This window comes from Panthera uncia, chromosome F2, assembly GCF_023721935.1.
Source record: "Panthera uncia isolate 11264 chromosome F2, Puncia_PCG_1.0, whole genome shotgun sequence".
NCBI classification, from domain to species: domain Eukaryota; kingdom Metazoa; phylum Chordata; class Mammalia; order Carnivora; family Felidae; genus Panthera; species Panthera uncia.
This window is the reverse complement of record NC_064812.1, coordinates 55056670-55080314: the sequence shown is the minus strand read 5'-3', so window position 1 is coordinate 55080314 and position 23645 is coordinate 55056670. Positions and strand designations below refer to the sequence as shown.

Genomic DNA, 23645 nt, shown 5'->3' with positions numbered 1-23645 from the left:
CTCTTTCTCTCTCTGCCTCTTCTCCATTCACACTCTCTCTCAAAATAAATAAATAAACTTTAAAAAATAAATACATAAAATCTCTCTGCCTACCCAAAAGAACTGTTTTGAAAACCACACCATTCACTCATATCTATTCAGTCATTTAGCAAATATTTATTGAATACCATTGACTGAAGTATTATACTAAGCTTCTCAAAAATGAAATGCCCTATGAAAATGTAGAGAATTATCAAAAGCACTGGTTAATATTCTGTGTTGTTATTATCAACTCAAGTACAGCTGGGCATGAGATAGAATAACTTTTAGTAACAGTAGTAGGTCATTAAATTGGCACTACTATATATCTATAAAAGGACGGTTCCCTAGAAGCAGGGACTGAGAGGGGGATTCTGGTGTAAATGATTTGTTACAGATGACTCTCCATGACTAAGGGAAACAGGTTAGGGTAGTAGGGAAGAAGATAGGTAAGCAAGGATGTAGTCTTACATGGACACTGGCTTTAGCTCACCTTCAGTCAAAGGTTAGCTTGTTGTATCCAAGAGTCAGCCATTGGCTGTGGGATGCCCTCCTGATGGCGAGGGCCATAACCTCTTAGGTATGGCAGTACTATTCATAAGAAGGGCAATTCTTTAGAGAAGGAAGTAGCTATGGGTTATCAGCTAACATTCTCAACAGCTAGGCTGGATGCACCTCCCAGTGAGGGGATCTGAAACTGTCAACATCCTCCATTACAAAAGGTCACAGATGTTCACAATAACAGAGGCACTATAAAGGTATTAAGAGCTCTGAATTCTCAAAACAAAACATAACCCTGACATTCACTGTAGTATATTATGGTACTCAAATTCTTTGAAAACTGGTCATTCCTTGAATTGCATGTAAACTAAGTTCCTATGAATACCATTATTTTATTATCTGGAATTTCTCTTTCTTATGAAAACATAAACTTTATTTTGTTTTGAAAACAGAGCCAGACAAAATCCTCATTTGTTTTTTTGATTATCTGTTAGCTGCTAAGAAACATAAATGTACTCAAAGCTTAAGCAATTCTGTTTCTTAGAAACAGCAAACAATTGTTGGATTCATATTATAAAATTAGACAATATACCAAATCTATTCTAAGTAAGAAGTACATTCTAAGTAACAAGTAAGTAAATAGAGGGGCGCCTGGGTGGCGCAGTCGGTTAAGCGTCCGACTTCAGCCAGGTCACGATCTCGCGGTCCGTGAGTTCGAGCCCCGCGTCAGGCTCTGGGCTGATGGCTCGGAGCCTGGAGCCTGTTTCCGATTCTGTGTCTCCCTCTCTCTCTGACCCTCCCCCGTTCATGCTCTGTCTCTCTCTGTCCCAAAAATAAATAAAAAACGTTGAAAAAAAAATTAAAAAAAAAAAAAGAAGTAAGTAAATAGAATAGTATACTTTCAATGTAAAACTGTAAATAAGTAACTTTTCTATTAGAATGATAGGTTTGCAAATGTGGGCATTTGTATATTAATGGCAGATAGTTCTAATAAAGGCACAACTACACTGAAAATTAGAGCTTTAGTTTTTCACTTTTACCTGTTTGTTCTTAAAATCAAGTAATCAATTATATTAGTAATTACATGTATTCATGGGGTTAATTCTCATATAGCGGTTTCCATTTAAAAGTAGCTGGAGAAACTACAGTATCTAATAATTGTTTTAAGAAACATACTCATTAGGGTGTTAAAATCATTAACAAATGCCAAGATATTCACTTATGTGATTTATAATGGGAGACTTTTCCTTTTTTTTGTCCTTAGTATAAACACCCTCTTCATGATTAATATTATATAATATTTATTTGCAATACATTAGAGCATTTTTAAGAAAATGCTTTTGAAGGACCCAGGAAGCTGCTATAATTAATAATAAGACAAGGGGGAAAGGACTTAGGATATTTTTTTTCTTTTTTTTCTGTTTCTCTTCCTCCAGGTGAGAAAAGGAGCACCTAAAAACATATGGCTTTCCTGAAGACAATAGGCATAAAGCTGAAGTTTACAACGTCTCGAAAAAGTTCTAGGCATTGGTTCTTATTTGAATTTTTAGAGTTACCCTATAACATATAAGACACACACATACAAAACGTTTTTGCTGTCCTCCCCAGTCAGTATCTAAATTGTTTCTGTTTCCTTAGGATTAGATTTGGTTAACTAATGGAAAAATGTGTAAGCAAGTACTGTTATAATCTACGGGTGAAGAGAACTTCAATAAAAAGCCAAATGCATAAGTCATAAGAACAATATATTGACGACCTGACCAATTTCTGTTCTATGAAAGGTGTTATAGACTAAGTTATCAGATTTTCGACACACTGGAAAAAGATTTTTTTTTTACATAATCAAAATTAGCAATAAGTAAACATCTAAAATACATAAGGAATTTATAAATCGTTAAGAAAAAATGAGAATCCTGACACAAAATATGGATAAAATTAGGCAATTCATTGAAAATCAAATCTGAATTAGCAAATATGTAAAGAGATGCCAATGTCTTGATTTTCAACAGATTGGTGAAAATTAGAGGTAAACCATGTATTAATGAAACATAGGGAAATGAGACTCTTGCACGTGGCTGATGGCAGTGTACAGTGGTACAGCCACTGTAGAGAACAATTTGGCCATACTTACTAGAAATGAATATGATCCAGTAATCCATTCCAGGGATGCATCCCAGAGAAACTGGAGTCCAGGTTCACAAGGGGACAGGCACAAAGATGTTCATCGCAGTAGCGGATTAGAGGCAACTGGGGGTACATCACTGGAGAAATGGGTAAACAAAGCATGGTGTATACATACAGTAAAATACTATCCGGAATTTAGAAGCAATAAACTAGTGTCACATACAGCAGCGTGGGTAAATCTCTAAATTAATATTTATTTAAAAATTACAAACTGAGTGAAGGCTACAGTATAATGTCATGTATATAAATTAAAAACAGATGTACATATAAAACAGTACCACATATGTTTCAAGGAAGCATATATATCCAAAGATAACTGTGAGCTTTGAGCCCAAATGCAATATAATGATGCTCTATTATGAGGAGGTTGGCAAACAGAGTTAAAATGATGAATGAAAGTCTAAATAATAAAATGCGGGGGGGGGGGGGGATGCCTTTGTGTAGACACATGGCATATGTGCTATACATTTTTCAAGTTTTTACTTAACTTAAATTCTAGTTAGTTAACATATATGGTAAAATTGGTTTCAGGTGTAGAATTTAGTGATTCACCACTTAACTACAACACCCAGTGCTCCTCACAACAAATGCCCTCTTTAATGCCCCTCACCCATTTATTATTAACTTAACACCCTCCACCTGAGATTTAAAAAAATATAAGTTATATAATGCTGTACTTGTAACTTAAGAAAAAATATTACAGGAACAAATATATATAAATACTCTCATTTACTGACTATCCCAGAACATGCCAGGCTTGCATTATTTTCTTAAGACTTAAGTAAGCCATTGCCCCCTCATCCTCAGTGATCTTTACCTATCCAATGACACCCTTCAAAATACAATTTAAGTTCTTATTCTCCATAAGGCCTTTTAAATTGTTCCATTTATGTAAATGTCTTCCTGAAACCAATCACTTTTATAAGCTGTGCCACAACACCTAAGACTTAATAATATATTGAATATATTGTCCTCTATCACTCTGTATTATGTCTTTCCCAGGGCTTCCTCTACCAGATGTTAATTGCATAAAAAGCAGAGAGACTTCTTTGGAGCCTCCTGTTCTGCCAAGAACAGAGATCTTTATGTGGGAGTATCTCAATAAGTATCTCAATTAATAGATTTCCAGTTAAGATTTTGGATTGTGGTGGCAAAGGATGGGTAGATGGGATCATAACTGAAGGTTGAAAAAAATTTATCCTTTTGCTGCTGAGAATTAGTTTTGCAAGTGGGGAGAATACATGTTCCTTTTGGAATTGGAGTTCCTTTTGGAACTAGAGGAGAAAGAGTAGAATAATCACTATCACACTGTGAATTGAATAGCCCTCCAGTCAATGAAGGAGATGAAGTTTGCTTTAAGTTCCTCTCTTTTCTCAGTGTTTTCTTGCTTAAAACTATACTATTTTATCCCTGAACACTAAAAGAATTTTGTTTTTACTTCAATCTACAAAATAAAACTAATAAGAGCCAACTCAGGATGTGCTTCCTCAATCTAGAAAACTGTTCAACAGCTCCTTCTCCCCTTTAAGGGAAATATGCTTCTTTTGTTTTTGATGAAAATTATCATTTTGTTAAGGTTACTAAATGCATAAATTCCTAAAGTGCTATGGGTCATTCTTCTGGAGGCTATGGAAGGAAGAAATGCCCTACGTAATGGGAGTTGATAAACTGAGTTGGATTCTCACCGAGATTCAGAATCTCATTTACCTGTGTTCTGCAAATGATTTGAATGGCAGCCAAATGTTGTCTCAGAGAGGCAAACTGATCTTTGTGTAAGATCCAAAGGGAGGTTGGAGCTTTGAAACAAGAAGATACACATAGCTTGCTCAGCACTGTGGAAGGTGCAAAAGGGACGTGGGTTCGCTCCAGGAAATGATGGTTGAAGGGAAAGTAATGCAAAGCATAAAGAAGCAGGGATACGATGTGATAAGGGTGCAATATCTATTTCGGCTACTTACTAGTCTTGTCACCTGGATGGAGTCAGTAAACATCTCTGAACCACTGCTTTCTTTTTTGTATGATAAAGAGGTGAGAAAATCTTTAATTTGTATTCATCTATGAATGTTATCATGAGCTAAAAAGATCAGTGGACAGCTAAAAAAGATATGAACAGATAAGGAACATAAGAGAAGAAATTGAGTTTCATTCATTTTTGTAGTAATGAAATGGGCCTGAAACAAGGTAGGTACTTAACAAATATTTGTTGAAAGGATGAATCAGAAGAATGGAATAGATCAAGAGGAAGTAAAGTCAGAAGAGAGCACCAAGACTCAAGAGACTCTCAGGCCAGGCATGTAGGAGGCAGAAGATGGAATTTAGAAAGGCAGAGAAGAAACTATCCTCTTTGCCCAGAGATCAGGACCAGGGAAAAGCTGCAGGAGCCAGGGTTGCTGTAGCATAAAAGTGCTGAGAGACCGTTATCTGTCCAGGAGATTAGCAGGCATGTGTTAGAAAATTAAGATTCAGAGTAATAATGCCTACTCAAGTATACCTTCAATAACATGTCTGAACATTTAGAATTATATTTGAGGCAACTAGAAGGTAAGGTGAGAAAGGGAAGTGATGTGTCCCATGAAATTGCCATAGGTAAAATCAGACAGACCAGAGTTTAAATCCAAGTTACCATTCACTAGTAGTACAAATAATGGCAAAAAATTAATCTGAGATATCTAGAAAACAAAGACACTAATTCTGAAAAATGAACACTATAGTATCTACTCTGAAGAACTGTTTTGAAGATGAAGTAAGTAAACATATGAAAAGGACCTAAAATATGCCTAATATGATTTTTTAAAAAAATTGTTATTGTTATCATTACTATTAATGTTTTTGTTGTTACTACAGCTATTATGCCTAACAGAGTATGTATCAGCCAACTCCATCTTTGGCTTGACTTGAGATCAAGAATTTGCAATTTGTAAAGCAAATTCCTTCATTCTTTGGGGTTTTCTTCCAAGTGTGTTTTTTTCCTCCTTAGTGCTCTTTTATTTTATTTATTTATTTATTTATTTTTTTCTTAGTGCTCTTTTAAAAGTGCCCTCCAGGGGCGCCTGGGTGGCTCAGTTGGTTGAGAGTCCCACTTTGGCTCATGTCATGATCTCGTGGTCTGTGAGTTTGAGCCCCGCGTCGGGCTCTGTGCTGACAGCTCAGGGCCTGGAGCCTGCTTCAGATTCTGTGCCTACCTCTGTCTCTACCCCTCCCCTGCTCATGCTCTGTCTCTCTCTGTCTCAAAAATAAATAAACGTTAAAAAAAAATTTTTTTTAAAGTGCCCTCCACACACACACACACACACACACACACACACACACACTTCTAGCTTTGTCTTAGCAGCACCAAGAAAAAAGGACTTATCCACTCAGGCCAAGGAGGCTAAGTGGCAGGTGGCTGAAGCCTAGCCAATTAGGCCCAGGATCTCAGATGTTAGAGGAACAGAAAAGTCAAAGCAGAACCATGGGAAGGGCATGAATAGAGACAGGAATGGCTGAAGTTTTCCTTTACATGACTCTGTAAGAGATGGACCATATGGCTTTTAACTATACTTGGATAACCTTCCTAATAAGAGGCGATATCCCCCCCTAGTGTTTGTTTCTAGTTTATAATCGTTGACCCTTGAAAACTACAGGTTTGAACTGCGGGAATCCACTTACACATGGAGTTTTATTTTTATTTTTTTATAAATACAGTACTGTAAATGTATTTTCTCTTCGTTTTGATTTTCTCAATAACATTTTCTTTTCTCTAGCTTACATTATTGTAAGAATACAATATATAATACATGTAACACACAAAATATGTGTTAATTGTTGATACTCTTGGTAGGCTTCCAGTCAACAACAGTCTATTAATTAAGTTTTGGGGGAGTCAAAAGTTATTCGTGGACTTTTGACTGTGCAGGTGTCAGCACCCTTAATCCAGTATTATTCAAGGGTTGACTGTAATACCTTTGAGTGGGGAGTAGGAGGACCATTGTTTCCTAAACGCTACTGCTTTGTAAGATACATCCTTTTAACAATAGACAAAGTTAGATATGATGTGAAAACTCGGCAACTGGACAGATAAATAAGAAAATTAATATAAGATTTGTTCAGAAATTACATTAATACTGATAACTTGCCAGTGGATATACTAGAGTTAACACACCACATGGTTTCTCACTATTAAATCAAATTTTCAAAGAAATTTAGTTCTGGTGAAATGTATTAGACTGTTAAGCAAAAGTTTTAGCTGGTTTCGAAATTACCTTCATCCCCAAAAGGGTTGGACTCTGACAGAAATAGCTCTCACTCCCTAAGTCATTCCCTCATTCCGCCCTTAAACTCCCTGATCATAGTTTTGATATTACTTCATAAATTAGGAGGCCAGCAGACTATTTTAGTTAAAAGGGCCTGGGTAAGCCCAGAGTAGATGAAGATGAAGGCAGGGCTGGCTTTCCCTTCTAATTTTCCGCCCAAACTTTCATGCTGAGGAAATGATTTCCAAGTATTTAGAGCAATCTCAGTTCTACACGCCAGGCGCAAAGTATGATTTCTCTAAAAAAGGGGAAAAAAAAGTGCCTCAACCCCTAAATCTGTGTGTGAATTTCTAGCATAAGGAAACACACTCAGGTAGTGTCATGTGACCAACAAGCGGAAAATGGAGAGTGCGCTGCACAGTCGAGTGTAGGACGTGTGTTTGGCTTGCTTGTTTGCTTAAAGTCCTCAGAGAGAGATAGAATAGAAGACACACCTGCATTGACCGACTGAGGGACTGGTAAAGGGCTGCCCGTGAGGTGCTGAGACATTCTAAATAGAAGGATAAGCTGTGAGGGAAACAAGTCTGCAGTCAGAGGAACAAAGGCGTCATTGGGCGGCACTACGCAACCTGAAGTGGTTTAGGCTTACCGGGAGGGAGGACGGCCGGGAAAGCTCACAGCCAGGAGGCAGCCGCGCAGGAGCTGCTAGAGGCGCGCCTCCTCACGAGGCCCCGCCCTTCAGGAGCCCCGCCCCGCCAGCGTCGGGCCAATGGGAGCCCGGGATGTTAGCGGGTGGGAGGTGCGGCCGGGTTGCTACAGCCGGAGCTGGGCGGTGGCGGCGGCGGCAGCGGCGGTGGCAGCTGCTGCGGGCGCTGCCGGAGGAATCTCGCGGAATCAGAGGTGGTGGCGCAATGGAGGGACTGGAAGGTGAGGGGGTGAAGGAATACGGGCCGGGCGGTTAGAGCGGACCCGGAGCAGCCAGGGGTGCCCAGGAGAGCTGTACCGGGGAAGCGAGGGCGGGTCCAGAGTGGTGGACTCCGCCGCTCCTCCCGAGGCCCTGGCAGGCGGTAGCTCTACAGCCCCCGACACGGTGGAGCTAATGATCCTCTGGCTGCCCCGCTTCAGACGGTCTTCAGCTGGGGTTCTCCACCTCGAGCTTGATACTGCCTTTGGCATCTGCCTGCAGGTCTCTTCCTAACATCTTCTGGTCTTGCCTGATTCCTGAGTGTCCTTTTGGTAATCATAGACTCCGGACAGATTTTATTTTTCTTGCAAAGTAGATTCTTTATTATTGTCCATGGGCTCCCTACCGCTAGCCTTTCCTGGGGGGCCTCGGGGTGTATTTCCACCTCTAGGCTGTTTCCAGCCTCTAGCTTCTGACACTTTCCTTGGCCAGTTTCCCTAGGTAACCGTTTTTCTATTTGTACCGCATCTTCTGTTGGAGGGATGCCAAGAGCATCTCCCAAGGAAGAGTCTCTGGCCAGCTTTAGAGCCGGGACAATAGATTAACAGAAGGATTTAAGACTTACTCATTACTGTAAGAAATGAGCCGGCATTGATTCCTTATCTTTTGAGTTTATCCTTGTGCTGTAACCATGACTCCAGATTTTGCTTTTTTCCCAATTCTTTCACTTCTCTATTATTTTTATCCATTTAATACTGTGTAGTATAGCGTTTGCCTAAAAACAACAAAGGAAAAAAAAAACCCAACTAACATTGGCAACAACAGTTTCAAGATTATTTTTCAAATTGTGGTTAATCCTTTCCATGAAGAAGAAGCCTGCAGAATTGAAAAATCATGTTGCCTTGATTTAGCTCTTTTTCCCCCCCTCCTAGTTTACATAGATTCAGGTGGAATTAAAAATAAACAGAAGCATTCAGCCCTGTATTGTTGCATGCCAGACAGCAAATTATTTCAGGTTATGTTATGAAAAGTAATAACTGGTAACTTTTTGCAGTTACCTAAGCTCACCAAAAAACAAGTGTAATGATGAGTATGATAGTGTTTCATGCTTTTGCTCTCATAGTAAACAGCTTGAGAATGGTAGATAAGAATTCTGATAATTTTCCATTTGTGGGCAGCTGCAGTATACTGTTGCAAATGAAGGTCTTAGTCTTTGATCATTTAATTTATTTTAGGGAGATCATTAAGCTTCCATGAGATAGGAATTGTAATGATAGCATTCCTTACTTTCAATATTTTTTTTAGAGGACTCCTGGAGGCATCTTATTTTTAAAAATTTTTTTACATTTATTTATTTTTGAGAGAAGGAGAGAGAGAGAGAGAGAGAGAGAGAGAGAGCGTGAGCGGGGGAGGGGCAGAGAGAGAAGGCGGCACAGAATCTGAAGCAGGCTCCAGGCTCTGAGCTGTCAGTACAGAGCCCAATGTGGGGTTCGAACTCAAGAACTGTGAGGTCATGACCTGAGCTGAAGTAGGAGGCTTAACCAACCGAGCCACCCAGGTGACCCGGCATCTTATATTTTTTAATGTATTTTGTAATATGTGTTGGTCTTATAGCATAATGGGTTCTGGAATTTTCATGAAGTTATCAAAACATACTTAAAATGCTTTAAAACAGTTTTTCTGCAGATTTTTATTATTTTATTCAACATTTGTAATTAAGGCAAAGATCTTCATCTGCTTTTTCACTTATGTATGCTAAGCACCTAAAACAGTGTCTGACACAGAGTAGGTACTTAATAAATATTTGTTGTTAGATTAATGACTTTGTCTATGGTGGGCATCATTCTAGGCCCTGGAGACGTAGCAAAAAATATAAAGTCAAAGCTCTGCTCTCATTAAGTCGGTATTTTAGTAAACCTTACATTTTTGCAGTACTAAGACATTACTATTGAAATCTTAATAAGAATGCTTTTAAAATATAATGAAAACCGATTATAGTACTCAATTACATGGGTGGAGAAATACATGTATTCTGATGTTAATATAGTGTGTTATTAGGGGCACATTTTATGGGCCCAGCTTGTGATGTATCATGGTAAATAGTAACTTGCCCTTTACTTTTGTTTTTGTTTTGTTTTGAGTTTTAAAATTAGTTACTATCATTAACTATAATGTGTTTAGTTCTAATGAATTAGATTAAAGTATATTAAATTGGTTTTCTGTACAGAAAAGTAATTGAATATTAGTAATTTCAAAAGTGGTTTAAGCTAATACAACAAAAGCTCTGAGAAGTTTTGTTGAAGTTAGAACAGTGCCTTTCTTTCTTTCCTTCTTTTTTAAAATCAGTCCCTATGAGGTCACATTTTGCAAAGATCATAAGTTTGAATCTTAAGGTTACCATTCATTAATTCATTTATCCATGTCTTCATTTAATAAACATTGATACAGTGATAAGTAAGATAAAGTTTTCCCCTTATTGGAAGTTAAAATCTAGCACTAAGTGTCTAATAAACATTATATTGAAGTGTCCAGTAGAAAATCTTCAGGAATTTGCTCAACATCATAGTAATTGAGCAAATATTGTACTGTTTGGCATTATACCCATGTTTGTAGTTGAAACCAGTAACTGGACTAAGCTTGATTATAAAACCAGAAAATATATGGGCTCCTAAAAAATTCTATTGAAGATTATTGTACTCTTTTAAAAATTATTTTTATATAAAACATGTACCGCTTATATTATTTTTGGTCTTCTGGGACTTTCATGTTTTCTGGTTGTTAACGGGATGAGGTATTAGTCCGAACACTGTATTTCAAAACTAAATATAAATTATTGCTCATGATTTTGTGTAATCTATATCTGAGCACTTCTGTGTTCTGTGTGTAGTTAGAGCAACGCCTTTAATTCCTTTTCACCTAAGTCTTGTGCTCAATAGGTATACTCGAGACCAGTAGAAGTAGTTCTAGACTTGGGAGAGTTCCAATCTCTCCCAAGCTTTTCATCCTTAAAATGTAGAAATGATAAACTTTAAGCAGATTTAATCAATACAGTATTGTCATTTCTTTCATAACATATTGATAAGTGGTTACTAACAGTTTTAACAGAGATCAGGCTGCCCATTCCTTTTGTGGGTTACTAACTTAGTAGATCTAAGTGTACTATCTTCTAAAACCTCATTAGAAGTCTAATTCTTCTTTAATGTAGCCTCTGATTTAGTTAAGACAAGCATTCCTGACCCATTAGAGTTTCCTTTTTGTTTTGTTTTTCCCTAGTCCAAATACATACTAGTTTACTGAACAATTCTTCATCTTTTTAAATTTATCTTGCCTTTATTTATTTATTTATTTATTTATTTATTTATTTATTGTGCTGAGTTGGAAACTAGATTATTTTAATAGCCAGTGTGTTCGAGAGGCCTGTGTTTGGATCATTGCTTTGTTTCTTTTTAGCTCTATGATTTGGTTAATTGGACCTTCAGTTTCTTCAGCTATAAAAAGTGGGGCTATTAAATACTGACCTGCCTGACTATATTAAGATTAAATGATGTCACATATATAAAGCTTTCAACGAAGTGCCTAGTACATAGGAAGCCCCCTCAGTACTTGTTTATTGGATGGGTAGACTCATAAGAAGTGTGTTAGGAGCTTAGGAGTGATTCAGTACAGGTAAACCTGCATGCTTGGGAGGTGTTGTGGGCAGTCTCATTAGATGCCTATGGCAGCAGGTTAGATAGACTGGAGAAAGAAGAAACTGGAAATACATATATGTGATGAGGATTTGAACTAAGGCACAAGTAGCAGGAATTAAAAAGGGAAGATAGGGGCACCTGGATGACTCAGTTGGTTAATTGTCTGACAGCCCAGATCATGATCTCTCAGTTCGTGAGTTCTAACCCCATGTTGAGCCCTGTACTGACAGTGTGGAGCCTGCTTGGGATTCTTTCTGTCCCTCTTTCTCTGCCCCCTCCTCCCCGCTTTCTCTCTCTTTCTCAAAATAAATAAATAAATAAACATTTTTTTTGAAAAAGGAGGGTAGATTTAGAAGATATTTCTGAGATAGAGAGGTGAGATATGACTGGTGGATGTGACAGGGAAAAGGAATCAAATATAAAGGTCTATCTAGCTTGAACTAAGAGATAATGTTAGTATCTTTAACCAAGAAGACCAAGTGGAGTGGGAGAAGAGGTAATGAGTTTGGCTTTAGAAATTTTAGTACAGTACTTGGAGGCTATCTAGTGGAAATGTCTCATGGCTACTTGGAAATGTTTACTTGGAATTTTTAGCTTAGTAGCCATGACATATAAGTGACAGCAAGTGGATGTACTCACCCAGGAAAGCTGTATGTAACAAAATGTGGAAAGAAGCTTGGGGAGGAATTGATGCTTTAGGGTTGAACAGGAAAGGAAATTGGAGTAGGAAGAAGTCTGTAAAGAGATTTAAAAATTATCAAGAAGGGAAAGTGGTAAGAAACTAATATTTATTGAGTAGTGAATGTGTGCCAGAAAAAGCCTATAGCACCAGAAATTCCTGGAGGTCTTAGTATTAACCAGGTCAAACCCTACTTAGCTTCTGAGATCTGAAAAACTTGGGCATAGGAGGGAGAGATATCATTTAAGCCAAGAGAGAAAGGGCTTTAAAGGTAGAAGGGATTGATCAACAGTGCTTCATGCTATAGAAAGATTCAGTAGAATGAGGACTGAAGAGAGGGCTTTGGATTTGACAATTATTATTGTTGTTGTTGTTATTATTATTATTATTATTTTAAACTAGACTCCATGCTCAACATGCAGCTTGAACTCATGATGCTGAGATCATGAGATCATGCGTCGTATGCTCTACCACTTAAGCCAGCCAGATGCCTCTGGATGTGGCAGTTAGATTCATGGGTGGTTTAATTCCTTGTTTATTTCTTTTTTTTTTTTTTTAAGTTTATTTATTTATTTAGAAAGAGAGAGAAAGTACAAGTGACGGAGGCCAGAGAAAGACAATGTGGAGCCCGATGTGGGGCTCAGACTCACAAACCGTACAATCCTGACCTGAGCCAAGACCAGCAGTAGGTTGCTTAACCTACTGAGCCACTCAGGCGCCCCTAGTTCCCTGTTTGTTCAAGTCACTACTCTAAAGTCTCCTCATTAAAGAAGCTCTCCCTGATCCCGCCCACTTTCAAACACACATAGCACTATGACTGTCTTCTCTCTCCTTACTCTGCTGTTTTTCTACATTGTGCTTATCACCACCTGACATTTTATATATTTCATTGCTTTTATTTTTTCCCTGTTAGAAGAGTAGAAGCTCTGTAAGTTCATCTGTGTTTGCTTACCTCATAGAACAGTTCTTGTGTCATGCTAGGTGCTCAGCAAATACTTGTGGATCAACAAATTGATGTATTTTAATATAGTGTTTAGGCCTGATAAAATTTGCCTGCAATTCAGATAGGGAGAGAAAGGGAAGTAGAGAGGAGCTAGTCAGTAAATGTAAGCCAGTGTTCCAAAAAAAATGTGCTACTCAGGACATTGGTCCCAAAATATCTCCTTGATGAGAAAGGATTTCCGTTGAGGAAATAATAATATACTAATCTCTTTTTTAAGACTGAGGAAGTTCTGCCCTAAGAATACCCATTTATTTAATGTGGCATTTTCCAAACATGTGACCCTGGAGCAAGGGATTTGAGGGTGATTGGTCAAAATGGAAATGACTAGTCAGGTTCAGACTGAGCAGGAAGGGAAGTGCAACCAGAGATGGGTTATCAAGAAAATTCAAATCACTCTGAGATCAAGAAAGTGCTTTAGAGAGAGGTAGAAGGTAGAAATGTGTGGTTAGAGAGGGTGGTTGGGCATTTTAAGAGTCAAATGTGGACCTTTACTAAATTGTTTCAACAGTGGTTTTTGCTGAACTGGAGGGATGGACTAAAGAGGAGTGGAGGGTGAGTGAGTAGGTTAAGTGTGAGTGTGGTGAGTAGGTTAAGTGTGAATGTTGAAATGTTGAAATCTAGGATGGGCTCAACGGGAAAAATCTTGGAGATACTAGAGATTATTGACCTGGAAGTAATTAAATTTTGAAAAGATTTGTTGGAAGAACGTGGTGTGTAACAGATGCCATGTGCTGCAAAAGGAAGGTTTTATTTTAAAGATTGCATTCAGATGAACAGTGGCCAGAGGTGAGGAAATAGACATGCTACACAGAGGCCAGAACTGTTCTGAATTTCAAGACTTCTTTTCTTTTGAAAATATTCTTTCCTATTTCTTAAATATGTACATTTTAGAATGTCATAACTGTCTTATGTAACAATATATTATTTCACATCTCTATGTATCTATATATTTATCATATAATATATAATATGTATATCATACTTATACATATATATCGAATCTTTATATGATATATATATGTGTGTGTAGTTATATATGTGTGTGTGTGTGTGTATACACACACACACACACACACACACACACACACACACACACACATATATATGTAACAGCATTATATGAAGATACAGTTTCAAGCTTTATGGTGCACGTTTGAAATTGCTAAACATGGTAATGCATAACAGAATCAACATTGTGTTTGTGATAACTTTTATAAGAGGTTACCTTCTTGAGAGTTTTAGAATATTAAAGTACTTTATTTACTTGCTTTTGTCCTTAGTTTGAATGCTTCTTTCAACAGTGCTTGCTCTCTGCTACAATAGTCAACCCTCTGCATATCATCTCTACTATACTTTTATAAGCCTCACAATTTGCTAGCTTTTGCCACTCAGGACAGATTAGTGGAGTTTGCCCACATGCGCTGCAGAGTAGTATTTTTTTATTTCATTGATTGTGAAGCATTTTTATATATACCATCTTAGATGATCCCTTAAATTTTAAGGTAGATTAAACAGATAATATCCTCATTTAACAAATTTTAAACTGAAGCTATTTATATGATTAATCATACATTTTCTTCTTGAAGACATTTCCAACAAGGAGAGAGACATCATGTTCTTTGCAATAGTTCCTTGTAGATTCTCAGTTCTGTATGTAGACAAATGGAAGTGATTTTTTCAACATTCCACATGCTACCTGAAGCATTCATTCCACCATCTGCAATGGTCAGTTGGTTTAATCATCCTTACATATAACCATTTTTTTTTAAATTTAATGCTGGTAAGAGAGATATGTTATCATCCATGTACTTTTCTTCCCAATGTGGTCTTAAGATAGATTTTATTAGATGAATATAGTATATTTATTATGATATATTAGAGATAGAAGGGGCCATGTAGGCCATTTAACCTAACTTTCTCATTTTATACAAGAGGAAGCTTAATCTTAGGTGCCCAGGGAGTCACAGTTCTATGTGATAGAGCTGGGACCAGTGCCTCTTCTGCTAAGCTGTCATATCTTTTAATGAATACCGTTACAACAAAATTTGGCTTTGTGACTGAATCTAAACTGCTTATCATGACTTGCTGGTAGAAGGAGGTGTTGACACTAACATACATACATGTGTTATATTTTGTGAATTATAGGGCAATCTTCCATGACCAGCTAATATAAGAGGGAAGAAATTATAACTTTATATTTATTTTGAATGAAGTAATGACTTAATTTTTTTTTCTTCAGGATAATTGTTTTTAAATCCTTTCTCTTTAATGCGGTTTCCTCTTTTTTATACCTTTTAGAGATAAAGATTTTTCCTTTAAAGACAATTTGAACATATTTGATAACTTGTAATTAATCCCAGGAGTTGGATTTTATTATATGTTAGTATTGTAGTTGCTATTACACTAAAAAATGGGAGATGATTTGGTTCTTAGATATAGTGAAGAAGTAAATCATGTAGACTGTTAGCTTTATAGAACAGTGATTTTGTTATTTCATGCTGTGTCACTATGGCTTGATATGTGCTTGGCAAGTTGTGGGTGCTCACACAGGCACTCACATTATTTCCATGGATTGAATTTATTTTTCTCAATAGTTAATTTTTATAAAATTTTGCTTTGTCATCTATTTAACAAGGAGATACTGAAATATACTTTTAGGCAAATAAAATATGTGATTCTTTTTAACACTTTGTATTAATGAATTTTTAAATCATTGCATCGAATTTAAGAGTATATGAAAACTATAAATAAGCAACTTAATAGATTATGCATCATGTGATATCACTTTGACCATCATTATGAAGACATGCTTATCTTAATGTATGTAATGGATTCTATCCAGCAACTGCCTCAACTTTTTAGATAGTGGAATTAAGTCCCTATAAATGAGGTTGCTCTCCCTAAATAACCTAACATGTGGTATTGGAGAAGGACAAATCATGCAAATCTTAGCTTTGCCTTTATAGTGCCCACTGCTTAGCTGCCACCATAGAGACATTGCCTCCATCTGAGATGACAAATAGTCACTGTCTACAATTAAAATAAGGTAGTGGAGTGTTAAGAGAATAAGAGAACACAGCAGTTTTTCTGGTACTGTTTGATTGTATTCTCAAAAATTTCTATTTTGATTTTCTATTAGTTTTCTGTGAACTCACTAAATGTTTTGGAATAAATTATATGAAGTCCTAATTGTACTTTTTAATGAACTTATTTAGGTTACTTCTAAAACAAAGTGGCTTCTATTTGTCTTTCATGTGATAAAACAATCAGTAAAATATTCAGCAGAAAATATGTTTAAGATACAGGTTCAAGTATCATTTTTAGAAAATTACGGATATGGAAATAAATTTAGGTTTGATGATTGGCTAGAAAATAAAATGACATATTGACTCAGCTATGTAGAATTCCAAAGAATGTAGTTGTTTTTTTTTTAAATCAACTTAGTAACAAAGTGTGTTGTATGAAAAACGTGATAGATGTATTAAGTTTTAATTGAGTAAAAGTCGCAGCTACTTGTTCCTTATTTAATGAATTGTCAGAATATCTCAATTGTAATATCTCCATTGAATCCTAATATAATATTGTATGTATAAAATAATGAACAATTCATATAATAAGGGCAGCATAGTAACTAGATGATTTTTTCTTTAAAGCATTATACTTCCTGTTGTCTGGTGTTAAACAGAACAAGATTCTTTTTATCTTAGACTCCTTAGATCATCTCAGGAAGCCACCTCACTGATCACCAATGTTATATCTTAATGCTTTGAGGATTAATAATACGTATTATTAACCTTAAGGTAAACTTTTTTTTAAGGTTTATTTACTTATTTTGAGAGAGACAGAGAGTACGAGCAGAGGAGGGGCAGAGAGAGAGGGAGAATCCCAAGCCAGCTTTGTGCGGTCAGCATACAGAACTCGAACTCACAAAACCCTGAGATCATGACCTGAGCCAAAATCAAGAATCAGACACTTAACCAGCTGAGCCACCCAGGCACCCCAAGGTAAACTTGGTTTTTAACGTTTGGTAATTTACAAGAGAGATAGCCTATAAGTTCAGAGAATATAACAAATTGGTTTGGTTAAAATTAAAGAAAACTACATATTTCCAACAATATGTGTTTGGTTATCCTTAAATCATGACTTCAGTATTTGGCATGGCCTTTTTGACCACTGATAACTTGTGGTTATCTTGTGCCCATTTTAATCAATAATATTGTTTATTCCAAAATGAAACAAGTCATTTTCCACAAGAATTCACAACTTGCATATGAAACCAAGGGAAGACATTGAAATTTGAAACTTTCACAATTTGAGCAAAGAATTTACTGATTGAATTCTTTTCTAAGGGCGCCTAGATGGCTACTCAGTCAGTTAAGTGTCTGACTTTAGCTCAGGTCATGATCTCACGGTTCATGGGTTCGAGCCCCGCATGGAGCTCTGTGCTGACAGCTCAGAGCCTGGAGCCTGTTTCTGATTCTGTTTCTCTCTCTCTCTCTGCCTCTCCTCCACTCACACTCTATCTCTCTCTCAAAAATAAACATTAAAAAAAATTCTTTTCTGTTTCAGAAAATGGAAGTGTCCAAGTTGGAGAATTGTTACCATGCAAGATTTGTGGAAGAACATTCTTTCCAGTGGCATTAGTGAGTACCTTTTTCCTTTGGGTTATGGCAGATCTGTAATTGTTTGATACTTCAGGACAGCCATTACAGAAAGAACCTCTGTGGAATAATTAAAAGATATACTGGCCAGTGTTCTTTGTTAAAGATACCAGTTTCATCTAGATCTTTCTTCCAGAATGGTCTCTTTTTTTTAGAGTTTGGTCTTCAGAACTACTGTGTTAAAGTGTTCCTCTCTGGGAATATTAGCAAAACTAAACAAAAACTCTGAGAAATGCATAATAATGTATTTAAAGACAGAATGATATGATGTCTGGGATTTGCTTTAAAGTACTTAAGGAAAAAAAGCTAGTATAGATGACAAGATTGCTGAATTTTTGGTAATTGTTAATGAGGAAATAGGAGTTCATGACACTGTTCTCTTAATTTTTAAATGTATTTGAAATATTCTGAAGAAAAATTGTTTTCAATTAAAAGTATACCTAAGATATATTATGCATTCTTTAGATACTTTTAGATATTTGATGTACACAAACATAAGGCACTTTTAATTGATTTTAATATAAAAATAGCCAACTAGAGAATAAGGGAAAAAATGCCTATGTACTAATAAAATACTTGATTTTTACTTTTAAATATAAATATACATTTATTAATATTTTGATGTAGAATAAAGAGTTTTCTTTGAATATGGATCTGCTGGCTAGAGTTCTGCCACAATCCAGAATGTCTATTACTATTTCCAGTTTGTTTCTTTACAGCAAAGTGAGGATTTAATGATCCAAAATGTCCATCAAACTATGGACTTCTTATAAATAATTTTTTTTCCTTTGTCCTTTAAAAACATCTAGCCCACACTTAATGATTTTTTTTCTTGTTTCTATTATCAATTCACTGTTTTTCAAACTATTTTCAAAGCATTCAGCTCAGTTTACATAGGAAAAAAGTTGCCCTTTTTGCCCTCATTTATTTATTTAATTAAATAATGTGATCACTATTTGGGAATAAGCGCTACATACTTTTGACACATACAACTCAATGTGAGAATAGACATCTATTAGGAAGTTGCCTGTTAGCCACACTTTTAGTTTTTTTCATATTTAAGAGATTTTTATTCTAATAGCTATAATTACAGTGCTTGTTGAAAATGAAAACTGAAAACACATATATAGAACAATTGATTTCTGATTGTGTATTGAAAATATAAGAGGCTCCATGATACCAAACCAACCAGTTCTGAGGTTTCCTCTTTTCTCAGATAAAGTTCAACAGTTCTAGCTTGTTCAGTGTTTATCAAAATACAGAAGTAAAAAAAGTGCATATAGTGCACTGATGTCATTTGTTAACGTGTTTTATTTAGGGGAAGGGAAATGATTATTTATCCATTAGGTTAACTGGAATCAGTTATGAGAGCTTCCATTGAAATGAATGCATGAAAGATTAAATGAATGAGCTGCCAGCTGTATTTAAAAAAAAAACACAAAACTGTAGAAGTGGAAGGCTAGACAGCTCAAGAAAAATCCTTGGTAAAGAAAGGCAGAGAACTTGATTTCCAAAAGGGAAGAAATAGATGATTGTGAAGGAAATCGGACCACTGTGTCCTATCATTTTGTGTTAACTTTACATTAACTTACTACTGTTATGTTAATAATTTTAGTAGCCCAGACTACTACTATTCTGTTAGTTTTTTGTGATCCTCACGCTAATCCAGTCTCTGTTTACATTCTTTTTCTAGTATCTATTTTCATGTATTCAGTGATGAAGGGAAATTTTTTTTTCACTCAATAGCTTCAATTTGGTTACATTACATTTCCTTATTCTCAGCAGTATAAAAACTAGAATATTCAATAACTTAATAAAATTTTGGAAGAGTATTTTTCTATACTCTCTTGTTGTATATAGTAATTGTACTTTCTTGAGAAAGATAACTTACAGCATGCATCATATATACTTTTTAACAATTTTAGTTAAAGCAAAATATGTCTTATTTATGTTTTATTTATTTATTTAATTTGTTTTATTTTTATTTCATCTTCCAGTTTTTAAATTGGTCTCAAATGGCAATTTAAAGTTTTTTAGAATTCCCTTCTATAGAAAAGAAATGATATATTGCATTTATTCATCTTGACAGAAAAAACATGGACCTATTTGCCAGAAAACTGCCACTAAAAAACGGAAGACTTTTGATTCAAGCAGACAAAGAGCTGAAGGAACTGATATTCCAACAGTAAAGCCTCTTAAACCTAGGGTAATTACATAGCTTTTTGAATAGTATGGACTTTCCTGCTATATATATTGAAAAAAATTGTAATTTTCTGTTGTGCTAAGATTGAAAATTAAGGAGAATTGTTTCATGTTTTCAGTTTATAAACGATCAGAAAATTGTTTATTTTAAACTTCTGCAAAGAAGAAACCAACTACTGTCTAAAAACCTATTACACTGAGGTTTTTATAGCATTGGAAAGCCAATTGCTTAGTTGTAGGCTGGAAATAATTTAAGTTTTCACATATTCTTTTTAAGTCATTGTTAATTACTTCAAACATAACTTAGGTACTGTGTATAAGTTTAAGTGTCATATCAGTAGTATAATCCCTATATGCAAAAGTAAAGCTATAATTTATAGATACCTTAGTATAATAGAGACTGATTATTTTGATTGTCAGTAATTGTGATCTTATGCTTTCTGGGGAAGTTTGATCAGTTCCTCATCTCTCCATGTATAGCCATTGTCAGCTTGTTTTCTTTGAAAGCAGTGAATCTCCTTTAATAATCTCTCCTTAATGCTACCTGTGATGTGTTATATTGCTAACAATAAATCACATACATATTTTGTTGGGCATAGTTTTAAATAGTTCAGTGAAATAGTAAAAATTTGAGTACCTCATTGTATGGGTTCTACTTCAGTGATAATGACTTCTCCTTGTGCTACAGGAAAACATTTCCCAGTGGGGCAATTAATCTTACAATAAAATTATTTGACAATAGAAAAATCTAATGTCCATCTTTGTTTTTCTGTCTGTGACTGTTTAAGTCAAGAATAGTGAAATTTGAATAATGTACATAAACCATTATTTGAAGTTTTTCTTAGTATGTCTTCCAGATATATGATTATATTGGCTTTAATTAGCTAAGACAGTTAAACTATCTATTGTTTATTGGAAGTTTTGGAGGCAATGTAATATAGTGGGTATAAAAATGAAAGCTGGCTCAAGAGCAGCCTGCCTGGATTTAACCCTTACTCTGTTACTTACATATTGTGTTGGACAGGTTACTTAATCTATACTTTTCTTTATCTGTAAAGTAATTGTAATGGTAGTATCTATCTTGTGGGGTTCTTAGGAGGATTACATTGAGTTTACCCATGATGATGTCTCAATAAATGTTAGCTATCCTATTTCTTTTTAAAGGAGAAGGGTTCCAATAGTGAAAAATTAAGCCTCAGATAAAAGCAAGGTAAAAACCATTGCTTTACATTAAGTAGTTTAATTTCTTGGTACTTAAAATTGTGGTTTATAGAACAATAATGTCAGCACTATTTGGGAACATGTAAGAAATGCAGAATCTCAGGTCCCACCCAGACATACTGAACTAGAATCTGCATTTTAACAAAATCCTTGGGGAGACATATTCATGTTAAAGTTTGAAAATCAGTATATTAAGACTTTTTTCCCCTTGATGTTTTCATAATTCTTTCCTTGTCTGTGTATTTTGTGAATTTGACTTTGATATGCCTTGGTGATGGTGGGTTTTTGTTGAATCTAATGGGAGTTCTCTGTGATTCTTGGATTTTGATGTCTGTGTCCTTCCCCAGATTAGGAAAATTTTCTGCTATAATTTGCTCATATAAACCTTCTGCCCCTTTTTCTCTCTTCATCTTCTGGGAGTCCTATGATTTGGATGTTATTCCTTTTTAATAAGTCACTGAGTTCTCTAAGTCTTATATCATGATCTTTTACCTTTGCTTCCCTCTTTTTCCCTGCTTTCTTATTTTCCATAATTTTATCTTTTATATCGCTGATTTGCAGCTCTGCTTCATCCATCCTTGATGTTGTAGCATCCATTAGAGATTGCTTCTCAGTTATAGCATTTTTAATTTAGTCCTGAGTAAACTTTATTCTCTTATCTCTGCAGAAAGGGATTCTATGCTTTTTGCAACTGCAGCTAGTATTCTTACTATTGTGGTTCTGAATTCTAGTTCAGACTAGTTCAGACATCTTGCTTATATCTATGTTGATTAAGCCCCTGGCTGTCATTTCTTCCTGTCCTTTCTTTTGGGGTAAATTACTTTGTTTTGTCATTTTGGAGGATAGAAAAAAAATTAATAAAATAAAAAATAAAAATTAAAAACAAAACAAAAAAATCAAATAAAGGGAGCTAGATCCTAAGTGTGTTTTGGTCTGTTTGTTGAAAAAAGCTTGACAGGATAGAGGAAAAAAGGGAAAGAAAAGAAAAAAAAAAAGGTAAGAAAAAATTTTTAAAAACTATATAATAAAGTAGAATAAAATGAAATAGAATAAAATATTTTAAAAAATAAATAAAATAAAAAAATAAAAATAAATTTTTCCCTTTCTGTACCCAAGAAAGAGGAAGGAAAAAAAAAAGAAAAAAAAGGCAATTTAAGCAAAAACAGAAACAAAATGAATAAATGAACCAGCAAACAGAATGAAACCTGAATGAAGTTACATCCCATTTCCCCTAGAACTGAAACTATGAAGCCCTCTATAGTCTGTACACTAAGCAAGTGGAGGGACTTGTCCTGGTCTTCTAAGGGATGTGCTTGGGGGGGGGGGGTGCAGTTGGGAGGGGCTTGATATAACAGCTCCATTCTCCACTAGGTTGTGCTGCTTGGCTTACTGGGGTAGATCAGTGTGATGCCTGTGTGCATGAGAAGTGGAAATGGCTTCACCCAGCTCCCTAGTCTCTGACACAGAAACTTGGCACTCTTCACCAACCAGCAATCAAGCACCCCTTCTTTGTTTCAGGCCTCCATCCACTCCTTGCCTCTGCCCTGTCCGTGTCCAAGTTGTCCACTCGCCAGGTTGCACCTCCCTTTGGAGTTTTATCTTGGATAGGGTTTGTTTCAAAACCCCACACTTTAAAGACCTCTGCTTGGACTTGCACCAACTCTCTGGCAGAGAGTCTTGCTGAACAATGGCTGGGTGCCAGCTTGCCCCCAGAAAACATTCATGTGATCGCACAGCAGCAGAGGTTCAGAGATTATGGCAAAACACAATGCATAGCCAGTGCCAGGTTTCACCACACTCTGACGTCTTTCTCCCAATATCAGGAAATATGGCTACTCTCCAGGGTCCACTGGGACCTTTGCCTGTGAGAAAGCCATATGGCCTCTACCAAATGCACTCCAAGCGGGGGAACCATTTCTCCCCATGTGGCACATGAATCCCTCAGACCCCATTTCCTGCTTCTGGGGATTCGCCCTACTTCCTCCCAAGCTCTGCCAGGCACTGAGTCCCAGAACTTCAGACTCTGTACTCCACTGTTTATGGAATCTTGGTGGTATTGAAACCCTCTCCTTTCTTCACATTAGCGGTTACGGAGAACAAATTTCTTGTTCAGTCTCCTGTGAGTGTTTTCACTCTTTCTCTCCAGCTACTTTTGCAGGAATGCTTTTCTTGCATGATCCCGATGCACTGCACTCTCCCCCCTTACTCTTTCTCTGTTCTCTGCAAAAACAGCTCCCAACCCTCCATGGCTTTTCTCTCCCCCAGTTCACCTCTCTGTACTGCATTCCTGCCGAGTTCTGTGGCTCAAGTACCCAGATTGTTGTGTTAATCCTCAGATCAGTTTCTTAGGT

At 36.1% G+C, this 23645-nt stretch overlaps 1 protein-coding gene and 1 long non-coding RNA gene across 5 annotated transcripts in view; one reads left to right on the top strand and one right to left on the bottom strand.

The window, feature by feature from the left end:
• Positions 1 to 7658, bottom strand: part of LOC125924840 (uncharacterized) — a 581404-nt gene extending 573746 nt beyond the window's left edge. For all 3 annotated transcript variants that reach the window (XR_007458595.1, XR_007458594.1, XR_007458596.1), the window contains exons 1-2: positions 7585 to 7658; positions 2651 to 2780 (exon numbers count right to left, since the gene is read on the bottom strand). This is a non-coding gene — a long non-coding RNA (uncharacterized LOC125924840). The remainder of the gene's footprint in view (positions 1 to 2650; positions 2781 to 7584) is intronic.
• A 99-nt stretch (positions 7659 to 7757) lies between these two features.
• ZC2HC1A (zinc finger C2HC-type containing 1A) overlaps positions 7758 to 23645 on the top strand; it is a 49621-nt gene continuing 33733 nt past the window's right edge. For both annotated transcript variants that reach the window (XM_049633633.1, XM_049633632.1), the window contains exons 1-3: positions 7758 to 7862; positions 17780 to 17853; positions 19961 to 20077. In XM_049633633.1, coding sequence (XP_049489590.1) covers positions 7847 to 7862; positions 17780 to 17853; positions 19961 to 20077 — 207 coding nt within the window. In that variant the 5' untranslated portion in view covers positions 7758 to 7846. The remainder of the gene's footprint in view (positions 7863 to 17779; positions 17854 to 19960; positions 20078 to 23645) is intronic.